The sequence below is a fragment of the Rhamphochromis sp. 'chilingali' genome (assembly GCF_963969265.1).
Source record: "Rhamphochromis sp. 'chilingali' genome assembly, chromosome: 20".
NCBI lineage: Eukaryota > Metazoa > Chordata > Actinopteri > Cichliformes > Cichlidae > Rhamphochromis > Rhamphochromis sp. 'chilingali'.
The window spans coordinates 6,985,201-7,001,449 of record NC_137947.1 but is presented as its reverse complement, the minus strand read 5'-3'; the positions used below and the strand labels follow the sequence as shown (position 1 = coordinate 7,001,449).

Here is a 16,249-nt window from a genome sequence, read left to right as displayed (position 1 = left end):
CCCAGTGTAAAGTACAGACATACAGAGTATGAGGTATATAGGGTGAGTGGGATTTTTTTTAACTCAAATCTACAATAGGCCACACAACACAAAAGTAAACCTAGATACTGGTAAATTGTGGCTTTGGTGGGCAGTTTTCATTTAACTGAATGCATACTGTCCTTATGTCTGCCGTCAGTTTGAGATATTAAATTAACTGTTGCAATCAAGCAGTAATCTGTAGGTATTAAAAAGAGTGCTGAAAGCAGCAGGTGTTTGAGTGATCAGTTTAGTCTCCACAAGCAAGTCAGTCCACATAGACTACCCTGTTAAAATACCCAATTTTGCAGTGGAAACAAGTACTTTCCCAGCCTGGTACAGATGTGGTTTTGTCACAATAGGTATTTTAAAATTTTCACTTTTTTTTGTTGTTGTTTTAATTAGAAAGGTTTACCCTTCTTGCGATTGTGGCCTCCTTGATTGACAGTTGGGTGCAGACACAAACTAGTACTTATAAAGCACTTATAATAATAATAATGGATTGGATTTATATAGCGCTTTTCAAGGCACCCAAAGCGCTTTACAATGCCACTATTCATTCACTCTCACATTCACACACTGGTGGAGGCAGCTACAGTTGTAGCCACAGCTGCCCTTGGGCAGAGGCGAGGCTGCCATATCGCGCCATCGGCCCCTCCGGCCAACACCAGTAGGCGGTAGGGTAAAGTGTCTTGCCCAAGGACACAACGACCAGGACAGAGAGCCCGGGGATCGAACCGGCGACCTTCCGGTTACAGATACGCTTCCCAACCCCCTGAGCCACGGTCACCCCACTTGTCTACTGAGCACTCAAAGGATTTTCCACTACAAGGTTCACTATCTTTTCCAAGGATACTTCAACACACAGACATGTGATGCTCCCCACCATGTAGGGCAGCACGGCGGCATGGTGGTTAGCACTGTCGTTGCACCACAAGAAGGTCCTGAGTTCAATTCAGGCTGGGGTCTTTCTGTGTGGAGTTTGCATCTTTTGCGTGGGTTCTCCCCAGGTACTCCGGCTTCCTCCCACAGTCCAAAGACATGCAATTAGTGGGGATAGGTTAATTGATCAATCCAAATTGCCCATAGGAGTGAATGTGAGTGTGAATGGCTGTCTGTCTTTGTGTGTTAGCCCTGCAACAGACTGGCGATCTGTCCAGGGTGTACCCCGCCTCTCGCCCTATGACAGCTGGCATAGGCTCGAGTGCCCCCTGCAGCCCTGAAAAGGATAAGCGGAAGCAAATGGATGGATACATTAATAAGATGCCTGAATTGTTGAACATTTTTAGAAGGCATGACTTCTGTGAAGATATATTAGAGCAACAGGTAACATGACTGGCTGATATCTTGTTGTTGTTCTTTGGAAATTTTTGGGTGGAACCAAATATGGAAGTATCCCATTAGTTCATTCTATTCAGGAATTGTGGAGTGTTGCATTACCACTAAATATAATGTGAAAAAATGGATAGGAAGCCATCATTTCATTTAAATCCCAGTTTCTGTGAGAGGGTGGGATTAATTTTTTTTACTAAACTTTAAAACTATTGCTCACTTCCCTTCTGACTACTGCAACACATGATGAGGCACACTGTGGGTGAACAACATCTGGATTTGTCTTAACATCCCCCTTTTGAAATAAAAACCCTTACTTTTTGTAGTAATACCCAAACAATAACAGAGGAAAGTTGGTCATATTTCACTATTACACAAAAGCTTTGTTTTTTTTTTTTTCTAATCGGACAAAACCAATTTATTTAGAAAAGATACAATGTGGTGAAGCAAATAATCAACACCCAGGGGCTTTAAATGATGCAGTTTCTTCTTACAGCTCTCTATATAGGGTAATCCGTTAGACAAACAAAGGAAGTGTGGGAAAACCTGCAGTGATCTCAGGAAGCAGGGATGAAGGAGCGTATCCGGAGGAGCAGTGTATGTGTTAGTGAAGGAGGAGGAAGTGGTGGTTCAGAGTGGTGTCAGAGTTATGAAGAGAGGATGAGCATCGTCCCAGCAACAGCACCCCAGTGAGGTGTCAACCACATGCTGGCAGCAAACGGCCCTTCATTCCACAGCCATGCACTATTGATTTATTCAACCCTGCTCCCTTCTTATCTCTCACCATCTCTGCCTCAAACTCTTTTACTCCCACATTACTTCTACATGCCCTTTTCTTATGTATAACACCACCCTAGCCACCTACCCATTCTTCCTGTGCTTTCTCCCACTCTCGCTGTCTTGCTGTGACTGGGAAATTCACAGCTTACTTACGCACATAAGTCAAGTTTACACTCTCTCTTTTTTCTATCTGCTTAGCCTCCATTTTTCTGCTGTCATATGTTCACTATAAGTCTGATGCAGAGTGTTAAAAAAAATCAACACTTGTGTCTTGGGTGAGCATCGGTTATTTTTTTTCTGATGGTAGCACACATGCGTGCACTTATCGGCCCCTTTTGTGCATCGCTTGGATACTAATTGGATCGAGATATAGGGAATTTTGGAAGCTGGATCAACACCTTGGGCTCTTTTTTGTGTTTTGGGAGTTGGTTCCCGGGCAATTTTTGTGATGTATGGGGTGAAGTTGGCTGCTGCTGTTAAAGAGTACAGTTGCCATTTAATGCTCTGGTTGACTGGTGTATAACCTCAAGCAGATATATACCAGCAAACACAGGGGAAGAGAGGCAGGGAAGCTAAACATCTTGACTTCTTTCTCTTGCAGTACAAGACCTCAAGTGCATTGATAACACTGACATGTCACAGATGAGGAGATGGTTGGAGGGGATATTGGAGCACTGAACCTTAAATGCATCACACTGAATACATCCTTTACCCGATGGAGTTCACAACTTACAGAGGAAACAAAGAAACGGCTCAGAGAGGATCAAAGCTGGAGCAAACAGCGAGGCCCTGTCTGTGCTTGGTTTTAGAGTTTTAGAGAGACTAAAGATAATAAATATTACAAAATGCCTTAAACATCTCTTTCACAGCATGCATAAAAAGTAAATTCTTTTTTATTCATTGTTCGAACCATGAAACTTAATGTTACATGAAAAAAAAAAAAAGATGGAGGCATGTGCCCGCTACCCATTCATTAGATATGGGACAGATAAAATCCATCTCTTAGATGCTAATCGTGTTAAAACTCTTCTCAGTGGGTTCTCTGACCTTCTTTCATGGTTTCTTTTTGAGCATGCGGTGAGGCGGGCTGCTGTGCGAACATGGTTTGCAGGCATGTTCATGATAGTCGGTGATGGGGGGTAAATCGGCGTGCTATATCAACGTCCCTGCACACCAAGTCTCCCTATCAGACTTAACTCCTCATTAATTAGATGAACGCAATTGTAGGGTGGATTTTTAAGCCTGCAGTGCTGATTCCACACAGCTGCTTTGACAACATGACAGTTGACAGACTGGTGCCAAGGCTCCGTGCATGTTTATGTGTGTTTCTGTATATGACACTTTAAAGTTCTAGTTTTCCACAGGTGAGATGATTGTATATATAATGACTAGAAATTAGAGCCATTTTTATGCAGTTGTGGTCAAAACTTTATCATGGGCATAAATGTTTTTTTTAAAATTTTTTGAACTAATCCTTTTCAAGGGTGGAATAATTACTAAGCATACATCTTTAATTCTTTTATTTGTTTTATGCGGTCTCGTTCCATTAAAATTAAACTACCATAAAAGTTAGAGACATGTTTATTTGTTTGCAAATTTGCAAATTCAGCAGGAGATCAAATAATTGTACATAATCTACTTACTGTACATACAGTGAGTACATAAAGTTTATTATTAAAGCACTTTTCATAGACACGTTGTTGCAAGTGGTATACAACAAAAGAGAATAAAAGAAATTAGAAAAATGAAGTACTTTAATAGCAATGCAAAATAAAGTTAAGACATGGAATGACAGACATAAAAAAATAAAAAAACTTACACTAAAAAAATGGCTAAACACCAAAGTTTTAAACTGATATTTAAGATTTCACACAGTCAGCTAAACGCAGCTGTAGTGAGAGAACGTTCCAGTATCTTGGAACATTGATTAAAGACTTGTTCTGTGTAAAAGTCTTTGCAAGTACAAGTAGAGCCACTGCATTTTGTATCACTTGAAGATATCAAATGGCCCTTTTCCACTAGTACCTGCTCAGGTCAACTCTGTGTGGCTCGACACAGTTGTCAGGATTTTCCATTAGGTGGCAGTACCTGGTACCAGGTACTTTTTTAGTACCTACTCGGCAAGAGTTCCAAGATGAACCGAAAATGTGATGTCAGCAGACTGCATAACACCAATTGGCAAGTCAGTGGCTACACTAGAGTATCTCCTTTACAAAAATCAAAGCAACATTTTTGAAATGTGGAAACAAGAGAAATGGCTGCACAAAAACAACACCGTGATCCCCGAGTCTGACAACAAGCCATACACCAAGCAGCAGGTATACCATCGCCATGATGTCCTCCTATGTTGTGGTGTTCATGTCACATAGAAAAACAAAGACATTCAGCTGCATTGCTATAACAACCCCTCGCACATTAAGTGTAATGGAAAACGAGTCAAGCCCCATCGAGATTCTTCGAGCAGATCTAATGGAAACTAGGTACTAATGAAAAAGGGCTAAAAGAGATTGTTTAACTGAACACTACAGTAATATAAACACGATAACACAGATGCACAAATAACTTTCTTGAGTTCCTTGCATGAAGGAAAAGGAGAAGTAGATTTTACATGTGAATCAACGCCAAATATTATGCTAATATCTCAAATGCTGGACATAGCAGTTGCATGAAAAAGAAGCAAGATCCTGACTGATTTTAGGATAAAAATTCAGGATCATTGTCTCAGTTTTGTTGGTGTTTAAGACAGGGAGCCAGTTCCTAATTCGGGTAAACAGTGGACTCAGATAGAAAACCTGAAGCTTAAAGACATATACAAGTGAATGTCATTGGCATAGAAATGTAAGAAAAACACTGAATAATGCCAAATGAAAAATGTAGAAAGAAAATAATAAAGGTCCCAGGACTGAACCTTGTGGAACTCCACATATTATGGAGGCAAAGTCAGAGAAGAACTTGTTTATCCTAAAAGAGAAAGTCCTATCAGATACACATGAAGGAAAACAGTCTAATGGAAAGTCACATACCAGCCAACCATAACCCTGTTTAGTAAAATCATATGGTCAACAGTATCAAAGACTGTGCTGAGGTCAAGTCGAATGATATATGATGAATGTTATAGACCTTCAAAAGAATAGTCTCAATGAAGTACTGCTTTTGAAAACCAGACAAAATGGATACAAAATCTCCAATCTGTATAATAAGGCTCTGAATTGACTTTCTACAATTTTTACAATAATTTGCAGACAAATGGAAATTACAAAATATGGTGAAAATTACCAATAGCGCAGGGATCAAGATTACATTTCTTTAGTAAAGGATTTACCTCAGCATGTTTAATATTGAAGGAAACACAGCCTTGCTTCAGGGAACTGTTAATAATAGACAGCAACAATGGACCAATGCTATTGAAAGTCCCGAAGGGAGGTAATTTCTCTAATGAGCATGATGAGGGTTTCATCTTGCCTATTACTGTGGTTAAGTCATTTAGTGCAATTAGAGAAAAAGAAGTAAATGATTCAGGGCCCTGAGGACCATTTTCAAGCTCAAATATATACATACATCTCCACCAATATTTAGTTAAATGTCCCTTAGAGAGTTGCACCTCGATCAGATACTTTTGGTAGCCATTAACAAGGGGCCTAGTAAAAAAAGTTTGGGAACCACTGGTCTATGGTGAGCTAAAGCTCAATTCGCTGTGGACAGGGATGGAGGTATTTCAGCCATTTCCAGTTCATGACTGGTTTGAGACTTAGTAGTCCCTGGGCTGTTCCTCAACATTCTACCCAATTTCCTCTCGTCTGAGGGTGACAATTTGGATCTTCTTCCAGACCTGGGAAAGGTGGTTAAACAATTAAACAACTTATAACTTTTACTTATATACAAATGTTTGAACTGATGACTTTGGTATCTGCAGTTGTTCAGAAATAGCTTCATAAGATCTTCCTTACTTATATAAATCTACAATTGTCCTTTATAGATCATCACTTTTCTTGACCTTACTCTTTGTGTACGTCGGTCCAGGGAGTTATTTTAAATAAATCCTTTTTATTCTAGCAAAGAGAATCTTCCACTTGCAGTCAATCATGGTGACTTACCAGAAGTTAATAGGTCTTGGCTGTGTCAAATTATGAGACACTGTGGAATCTTCAGCACCGCTTGTCAGAAGATTTAAATGAGTGTACGTGTATATTTAAACCTGAATGTACTTTTGACTTCATGTGAACAAAAAATTCAAACATGTAGACCCAACTTTTGTTATTTCAAGACAATAAAAACGTGTGCGATACAACCATTCCACCCGCAAAAGTTTGCTCAAAAATCAGCTGAATTTGTCAAGAAATAAGAAGAGAACCTAAGGAAACCTTTGAGTTAAAGCTGTAAGTCTACACTCCAGTCACATATTGATTGTTTGAAGTGGTGGTGTACAGAGGCAAAAATACAGAAAAGTACCCTCTTTGTTTTTAGCTCTGTTTTGGTCTCCACCAACTAAATATTTGGAAATATTTGGCTCTTTAGCTGCTAAATATTTTCTGATTTAAGTCGTGTTCATTTTTCCAACAATTATTGATCACTTTTTGATGCAAAATTCCTTCGAGATGTTTGAAAGCTTTCTTTGAATCCTCCCTGCTTTTCATTCGATGATGAAATGAAGGAAGTCTTTTCTAACTTTTGTTTACACTTTGGATAATCTGAAGTTTACCCTGTGGATTTTATGTCAAGTCAGATTCAGGTAGCCTCAGAGCACTGTTCCACACACATCTCCTTAAACTGCTAGTAACACATCCTTCTCACTAAACACTTGCACAATACCAATGTGCCCTTTCACCTATCCAGTAACAAGCTTGCTTTTCCAATTTGTCGCATGCTGTGAGGAGAACCTAGCTTCGTGTGCGTGTGTGTTTGTGTGCTGTAAAGGGTCATTCTTTTTCCATGTGCTGCAGTAAACGGGTCATTGCGTCTCCTGGGTGAGCTGGGCTAAAGTCTTGCTGCTCACTGACCTGATGCTGCATGTCTGCACAGAACTGCGGGTGATGCATTGACCTCAGATAGCGCCTTGACTAGAGGAGAGGAAATGAAGGTCTGCCCTGAGCTCTGATAACACTGAGCTGCATTAAAGTTCAGGTCTAGGATTTCAAATTCCTTACTTTTCAATATCTGTCCTTGGAGGGGGGGTGGTGGGTGGAAGATGGATAGGCTATATGATATTAAAGCGGCATCGGCTTTTATTATTATTCTTAAACATTATTGATTCATGCACCACATAAATGGCAGTATCGCAACACATTAGAGTTAGTGTAATATGAAAAACTGACCTAAAATAACCCAGTTAAAAGCTTCTTATTAATGCTGAATTGAACAATGTAATATGAAAGGATAAATTTATGGTAGTGCATAAAAAAAGGGAAACAGAAGCATCTGTGGTCCTTTTATTACACTACACACCTCTTCACAGCACTCAGAAGTGTTGTTGATAGTGCACAGGTCAGTAAAAAGAAAGATTCCAAAAGACACAGATATTTTTTTGTGTTTTTTAAGATGCATATCAGATGGATGCGTGAGAAATTAGAAAAAACCAATGTGCTTAGAATGAAAAACAAAGTAAAAAAACTCCACGTGTGAATGTACTGAATAAAATATTCCTCTGTGAATGGCATGGTGTCTGCATGCATCCTTCTTTTGAAACCTGTTTTACATAGAAAACAGCTTTGCAAGAGTTTGCCAAATTATAAATGCTACATTACATATTGTCCCAACTATACTGTTACAAGCCATTCGTTATTTTTTTTTACCAAAACACACAATTTGATTTCCACCTTCCTACTTTCTCATGCAGATAACTGAAGACATTTTGTAACTAAAGTAATAACATAATTGTGACTGTAATGTAATACTGAATTTAGTAGCAATGAGTCAGATTACTTGTTGGTGACTGAATGGCTCTTTAGCAGTTAAATATGGCAATTTCTAACAACCTTGCTCGCTTTATAGAGTAATTGGTCCAAGATATCCTGAATTGAACTTCTTTCTCACATTTGACTCTTTACAAATGTGCAAGTCACTTGGTGATAAATGAATTCAAAACTACAGGGCCCTGTCTGTCAAAAAATGTGCCATTTTAGTCACGTGTAACCAGATCTTTTTAAGCAAACCTGGCCCTTGCTGTGGCGAAGAGAGTACTCAAATGGACAAATTTAATTGAGCACTCCAGTTTCACTCACAGTGTGCATCAGTTCATTCAAGTCATTCGATTTGCCCTTTGTACATGCAGCTGGAAATGCATGCTGTGACATATAATAAAAGCTTTTTTTGTACAGGTAGCAGATTTGCACATTGTCTCAGTTTTGCATTACTGTCAATAGATAGACAATGACTTGATATCAAAACACAGCACTTGAGTTAGTGAGCAAGGCATTGTTTTTGGAGGTATGCACAGTAAAACAGTGACAGAACAGGGATGAGCTGAAAAACTAAACATTTTTCTTTAAACAAGGCAATTATCACATTTATATGATTTAGTAGCACATGCTTTGGGGTTTTGGCAGGAAGAATACTCAGAGGACTTCCATGCAGCAACACATTTCTATTTTGTATCTTCTGCTTCTATAAATGAGTTAATCGTGATAATTGCATCAAATAATGTTTCCTTGTCATTCTAGACAAGTTACATGATGCCTTTTTGAGCATCTTTAAAGCACACGGTGCTTTAAAGAATAATGCCATGTTGCTTCAATAAACTTATCTTATTTTTTCAGAAAAAGAGATCCATATTTAAAAGAAGAGTAATTCACACACAGTATTTTGAGTCCAGTCCCACCTGCTGCTCTTTTCACTCCTCACTGCACCAAACCTGCTGCATCTCTGAGTCTTTTGACATGTTTTATCATAACCCACACAACAGCATTGCTTGTTTTAGCTAATGAATGACTGCAATAATGATGATGGTCCAACTTTCCTGTGGTGACATGTTTTCCTCCGCTTGGTTCCGCAACGGTAGCCCATCACTTCAAACTGTGAAGCGGTCCAGCTGAACATGGTGCCAAATGTACTGCTGCGTGCCAGTTTACTCCAATATTAGAAAGTGTGACACTTGTTTCATGAGCTCTTTTCTCTCTCTCGTCATTCTGTTAATGTTAATTAAAGGCTTAAATCTTGAGTGTGACTGATGTAGATCAAGTGTATTTTTCCTTTTCCACCTTTTCTTTCCCCCTTTTTTAAAAAACCACTATAGAGTTTCTGAGAGATTGAATCAATATAAATAATACTAATAATAATAATGAATGGCTATTTGGGATTTAGCAATGACTGTACCACCATGTGGCCATTTATTAACCACGTTCTAAGCTTTTTGAGTTAAGACGCCACAAAAAAAAAATTCTTAAAGCACACGCATGAGCTTAAGTAGTATTGCTAAAGTCAGACGAGGCACCCTATTAGTTTTAAGTAAATTATATGTTGCACAGCAGTATTTGGAAGATCTGTTTCATTTCACTTTTTCTTTCTTTATGTAGTGCCAATTCAAAACATTTCCCTCAAGGTACATTAAATGACAAAGTAAAGACCCTACAATACTAAAGAAAGCTGTACAATCAAACGATCCCCTATGAGGATCACTTGATGACAGTAGAAAGGAAAAACTCCCTTTTATCAGGAAGAGATCTCGAACAGCACCAAGAGTCACGAAGAGTCAGACATCTGCAGCCACTGGTTGGCGGGTGATGGGAAAGAGAAGTGAGCCTTGTTAATGACACACCGTTTATAAATACAGATATAATGACTATGATTATGATTATTACTAGCGGTGATGTAATAGCACTGATAGCTGTATATGGTGTAACTATGTATAGGAACAGATGGATAAAAATAACTGTATCTATAAATGCACTATTATGGATGAGTAATGATAAACAAATGATGAGTTAAGCACATACTAATGCTTAATAGTGTGTGGCATTATTTTAAAGTGCTACCCCTTCACTCTCGTCAGTAATTGTTTCATTAACGTCTCTGTAACTGTAGCAAGATGATTAAGATTTCCTAATAAAGTGACCAGGTAGTGTATTTTACTTTTATGAAATCATATAGGGCACTTATTACTTTTTCTATCAGTTAATTTGAGCATTTTTCCTGGAAAAACAATAAACAGCTTGTTGATAAAATGTCAGAAAAGTGCTGGGAACAGAGTTGTTTTGGTTCTGTATAATTAAGGGTGCAAAACTGAACTGTGCTCGGTTTCTGTCGTACAAAGTGGCCAATTATGGCATTAGAGTACTGTTGTTCCTTAAACAATTACCAGATTTTTTTTTAAAACAGCTGTTAATAGTTTGTCTGATGGATATGGCAAACTTGAACATGTACAGTATATTTACCCATCATTTATGCACGTGCCTGCATCAGCCTTGTTTCCTGTGTCTGCGAACAATCCCCATGAGTAAAAAAAAAAAAAGACAACAGGATGAAAAACACTCATAGCCTCTTGATCAATTTGATTTTTAATGATGAAATAATGATTAAAGCAGATTCTGATTTCAAAATTAGAGAGCTGTAAATGTGGTAGATCCTTCCTTTCTGTCAATCCAGGGTCCAAAAATCCTGCCTTTGTACAGAGAAAGTCTGTGGCTTGCCCCATGGGAGGCTGTGGTAAACAAGTGGAAAATAACAGGCTCCTGTCTGGTGTTTGCCAGCCTCTAATGTCTCTGTCCAGTCATCTAGAAGAAAAACAACATGCAGCAGGTTTCTACTGTACAGGGACGGTGACAGGGACAGGAGCAGAGACAGCCAGTACTGATAGAGGATGGGGGGGAGGAAACCTCTCTCTTTGTCTGGTTTCCTTCTACGGGTCAATGCATCTCGCATGTGAATGCACACCTGACATATTTTTACTTGGCTTCTCTTTTTCTTCCCAGTTTTCTCTTCCTTTATTTGCAACAATTTTGCCTTGTTATGCTTTTTAATCTACATCCTTTAGATGTGCATAAGATCTGCTTTCTTAATTATTCCTTCACCTGCAGGATGCATTTGAAGTGCTGGCAGAGAGCCATGAATTCAATGACATGGAGGGTCCGTGCTTGGCCTTCAGGAGGGCTGCATCTGTGCTGAAGAGTCTGCCCTGGACGGTGCAGAATTTACGGGTCACAGAAGACCTGCCCTGCCTGGGGGAACACTCTATGTATGTCATAGAGGTAAGGCCCAGTTTCACTTAATCCACAGCAGTCCAGTTAATAGCCAATGCATTTTCCCTCTGTATTTTGGTTCTGGTGTCATGTGTCACTTAAAAACGAAATATAATGAAATGTCAAATGCCCTGAAAACTGAAACTGTTCCCCTCATTTTATCGTCTGGGTTGGATTTTCTGACAACACGTCTTTTGAATGCAACGTCGCAAAATCAAAGCTTTCAGATTAGGTGTGCAAACCATAACTCACGCAACTTCCCGGACCCTATTTATGCAGTTGTGCAATGATCTAAAATAATTTGCTGCCATGAAGATACAGTTTAGTATTTTGGAAACACGCTTGGAAGACGTCGGCGATGATTCGAAACACGCAGCATGTGATTTATGAGCTAAAGCACTCGAAACCAATGGCCATTATTAATATTTATGCTTATGTGATATGAAGTGACAGAATTAACTAACACCAGCGTAAAATATTGACACTGATTGATCCTTTGCACTAGCAAATAAGGGATCAATAAAGCCATTTGTTTAAAACACCTAATTGAGTAGCGCATGTTGGCAACGGCCTCAAATGATTTCACTTCAAATACGATACGTTTTCACAACTATTACTACTCGTATTTTTTGCTCCTCTGCAAAGGAAGGCAAGAAAAAACCCAAGAATTTACTGCAGTGAACAAGACCGTGACCAACCCTCTGCGTGGCCAATAGACTGTTTACATATTGACAATATCCCCACGGACCTGTGTGTGGGGGATTGACAGTAGTTAGGCTCTAAGCCTTTGAACTGTATAACACACGTGATCACTAAGTCCTTGTGAATGTGAAGCGACATCAGCTCACTGATGATGAGGACGAAAGCGTCGGCATTTCTTTTCCCTAATTGCAAACTTTCCAGGTTGAGTAGTTTGCCATAAATTCAATACATGGACGTGTTTTGGGGTTTGACATTACATTACTGTAAAATTAATGTTTTACCAAATGTCACCTCTGTAAACACCAGGCTCTGAAATAAATCAAAATAAAATAAAGTAAGATGCAGCACATAACGGGGAGGGGGTGTAATTTCAGTGCCGATTGATGAGGACCCGTTCGATAAATCACTATCTTTATTAATGTGCTGCTGGAAATAGTTTCCAACGAATGAACTTCTCCAGCTTCATTAGATTAAAATTCACATTAAGAAAAAAAGACACACCACATCAAGAGATGGACAAATACAAAACCTGGCAAAAGCCACTCCTCATTACCTCCGCCGAGGAGGTTATATTTTTGGTTGTGTACGTGCATGTCATTCTGTCTGTAAACACGATAGCTTGAAAAGTTTGGAATGAATTCAGGTCAAACGTTGTAGTGGTGTGTAGTGGTGTCATGTTTACAATCTATTAAATCTGGCTGTGCTGCCACTGCTGGGTGCAGTAGCTCCACCACCCCACTAGGGGGAGGAAGCGGGTTTGTGTACTCAAGTTTCTCTAGTAAATATAGGAAAAGTTCATGGAGTCTGGCCAAGTTGATACCAGCACACAAAATATTAGCTCTGAAGTTGGCTGTACTGGAGCATGAGAAATATATGCTTGTAAGTACGATTATATTCTGTGTTCATGTTAAGCATGTGATGTAAAATGGGTTGTTGACTCTCATATTTGAAGCCGGCATGTTAGCTGCATTGCCGATGCTAATTGTGTTAGCATGTCAATAGGAAATTCCATTGTGTGTTAGCATCAAGCTAGCGGGATTTGGAGTTAACATGTTTTCATTTATTTTTCTTGGTTATACCAGCTATAGTTCAAGTTGCTAAGTCTTCAGTCTGTACTTTGTAATATGAGAAATATATTATGTTCCAGATGTATGTTTTAATATGCTTTTCTTATGTTTGTAGTTTTACAGTGCCTTCATTAGGGAGACAAATAAACCCTGCAATGAGAACTGGAAGCCTTTGCCTCTCCTTTTGAAGAACTGTTTATCTATCTGCCAAACTGGGCATCAACGTACAGGGAGGGCAGAATACTGGCTATGCCCACCAAGGTCTTCAAAGTCAACTTAATGGTTTAGTGGTTTGAAATGGACAAAAAGCCTTATAACTATGATTCTTGCAGTGTGGTGTGTATTGTCAACATGTAGAAAGTACTATATAAATATAAAAGATTTAATATCACTATGACTTGACCTCTCCTTCAAGGTCAATAGATTGAATTGAAGGTCAAAGTGATAATATTGCTATATAGAGCTATTTAAAACTGTGATCTCCAAACCTACAGTCTGAAATGCAAAGAAAATCTAATTTGAATTCCTCCATAAGACCTGTTGCCAACAATTGCCATTCCACTGCATGTGTGATGTCACATCCCTCAGCCTTTTCAGCCTGTTTCCCTTCCTCAAGATCACCATTTCTGGTGAGGCTTCAGTGAACAGTAGCTGGATCAGCTGAAGGGCCAGTTGGATCTCACAGGTCCTGTGTCAGGTCTTTTCTGTTCATCTGCTGTAGTTTGTTTGTCAGACCTACACCTTATCGTTTACCCTCTGCTTGTCCATTCTCCTCAGTTTTCTTTTTCTTAATGTCCACATTTCTTATTGTGGACATTAAGAAATGAGGGATGGCTCAAGACTTTTGCACAGCGCTGTGTATTATTTCAGAAGGTTTTATTCCCTTTTTGTACGTATGTAGTGAGATCAGATGATCTGGTGGGGGATTCTTTACGAGCAAAGTATCCCGACCCACCGTCTGTCCGAACCATTTGCTTGCGAGGGGCAGAAATCAGAAAAAAGTTAACTTAAAGGCTGATGAAAGGAAGTTAAAATGTCTGTTGAGAGGCTGCACCAAGGCACAGCATAGGTTTAATAAGGACTGTGAATCATGCAAAGTGTCTGCGGTGGAGTTCAAGAGCAAAATATGGAGTTAAAAATGAATATAATAGGCCCACTTTAAATAAGGAGGCATTGATGCACACGGCCATTAACAACCAGAAGAGTCTGTTCAGTGACAGGTTGCTTCTCCCAAAGACAAGAACTAACAGACTTAAAAACTCCTTTGTCCCACACGCCATCAGACTGTTTAACTCCTCTCTGGAGGGGAGAGGGAGGGGAAACAGGAGGACAAAGGAGGGGGGAACAACTAAGCTGTAGTGCCTCTTCACCTCACTGTGCAATACCTTTTGTGCAATACTTTTGTAAATAGTCAACGGTGCAATAGACTCAATACTTGAAATGTGCAATTCACTTGTATTTTTATTTTTATTCCTATTTATTCTATTTATCCCCTTCGTATATTTTATTTATATTGTCTCTGTATTTATATATATGTGTGTGTGTATAACTCTGTAACTTCTGTCGGTGCTGTGCTTTTTTGGAAATCGAATTTCCCAGAGGAACCCACCCGAGGGATTAATAAAGTTCTATCTTATCTTATCTTATCTTATCTTATGTGACAGAAGTAGTTTAAACAGGCTGGCTCTATTGTATATGACGCATTCCATTACTTAGAAATAGTTTTTTTCCCCTCTGTGCTAGCAAGAAGAATGTAGCTGAATCAGTAACCATCTGCACACATAAGCCTTTCTGGAGGAGATTCTCAATGCTGAGTTCAGTCTCTAAGAAATATATGAAAGAAAGACGTACAGATGTATGAATAAAAACTTTGCTGCACACATGCAGCACACGTTGATGGGTATCAGACAAATATATTTTGTCTCTGAGACAAAAAAAAAAGTCTTATTGGGTCACTACATCTCCACATCTACACTCGAGCTCAGGGCAGGAATCATGGCAGGTTGTCAGGGAAAGTGCGGATGCTCGCTCTGAGAGAACGCCAGGTCCCTGTAGGATAACAAGGTGAGCTCAGCAACCCGGCTCTCTCTGACACGTTAAACCTAACATACACGCTGCGCGACTCACAGCGCGTTTCCGAATCTGTCAAAGCTGTCAGCGCCGAGTCAGATTCATTAAACAAAATAGCATAAATGTCCCGGGGAGACCAAATTAGACTGCCTGTAAGTGACCTCTCCTTCTTGTTCTCCTTGCACAATTCAGACGCATGCCTTTCGCTGGGGTTGTCTCTTTGAACAGTTTGCTGCTCAAAACACCAAAAATGACATGACACAAAAAACAAAGTGAAACCAAACAGAGTGAAAACAAAATGCTTGATGTGCCTGTGAACATCGGAGCGACACTCTGTCAGCAGCGACTGAACTGCTCACTGCTGACTGAACATCCAAAGTGGGGAAAATATATAAACCTACTGACATGAAAGTCTGGGAGCACTGAGGCAGAGTTGGGGGATGAATAGTCAGTATATGTGTTTGCTTATTGTGTGTGTGTGTGTTTGTGTGAGAGAGGGAGAGGAGCCGTGCATGTAAAGAAGTGTGTCTTTCCCGGAGCGGGGAGTATGTTGAAGCATTATCCGTGCGTTTTGAGGTTGGCCTTAGCTGGGGGCTTGAAAAGCAGAGGTGGACGGGTGGATGCATCACTGAGCAGTGAAGGCTGCTTCAAACTGCATTGTACTCACAGTGTGGATGTTAGGTTCACTGGCTCACCGATACAGGCTGTCATCCATTCATGCACAAGCTCAAAATGCACACGGATACTTATCCCAGAGCAAAAGCATGCAGGCTCATTTCCCCCTGGCCGATATTAACCAGATAGCTGCTACCTGATTCTTCGCATAATGAAGACAGTTAAAATGTGACCAGCAAAATTGGCGGCACTCTCACTGAGAGACGCAGGCAATTAAATGCAGAACAAAGCGGTTTTGGAGCAAACAACAGAATCTGGGGGAAAACATTACCTTGGGGTTTTTTATGATTGCCATAAAACAGGTATTAATCCCAGGTTTCGCAACAACAAAGCCATTATTTGTCGAAAGGAAAAGAAATGGAAATAAGGACGCCTGATATAAGTGGATGGTTTCTCAAATAAGCAGCGATTTGGGGCCCATTTGTTAATAGCCGG

The 16,249-nt window shown here is 39.7% G+C and overlaps 1 protein-coding gene across 1 annotated transcript in view; it reads left to right on the top strand.

Annotated features, from left to right (window-relative positions):
- dntt (deoxynucleotidyltransferase, terminal) overlaps positions 1-16,249 on the top strand; it is a gene marked incomplete at its 5' end in the record, with an annotated part of 106,654 nt that overhangs the window by 20,819 nt on the left and 69,586 nt on the right. Inside the window, one exon of the mRNA XM_080868238.1 lies at positions 11,139-11,309. Coding sequence (XP_080724364.1) covers positions 11,139-11,309 — 171 coding nt within the window. The remainder of the gene's footprint in view (positions 1-11,138; positions 11,310-16,249) is intronic.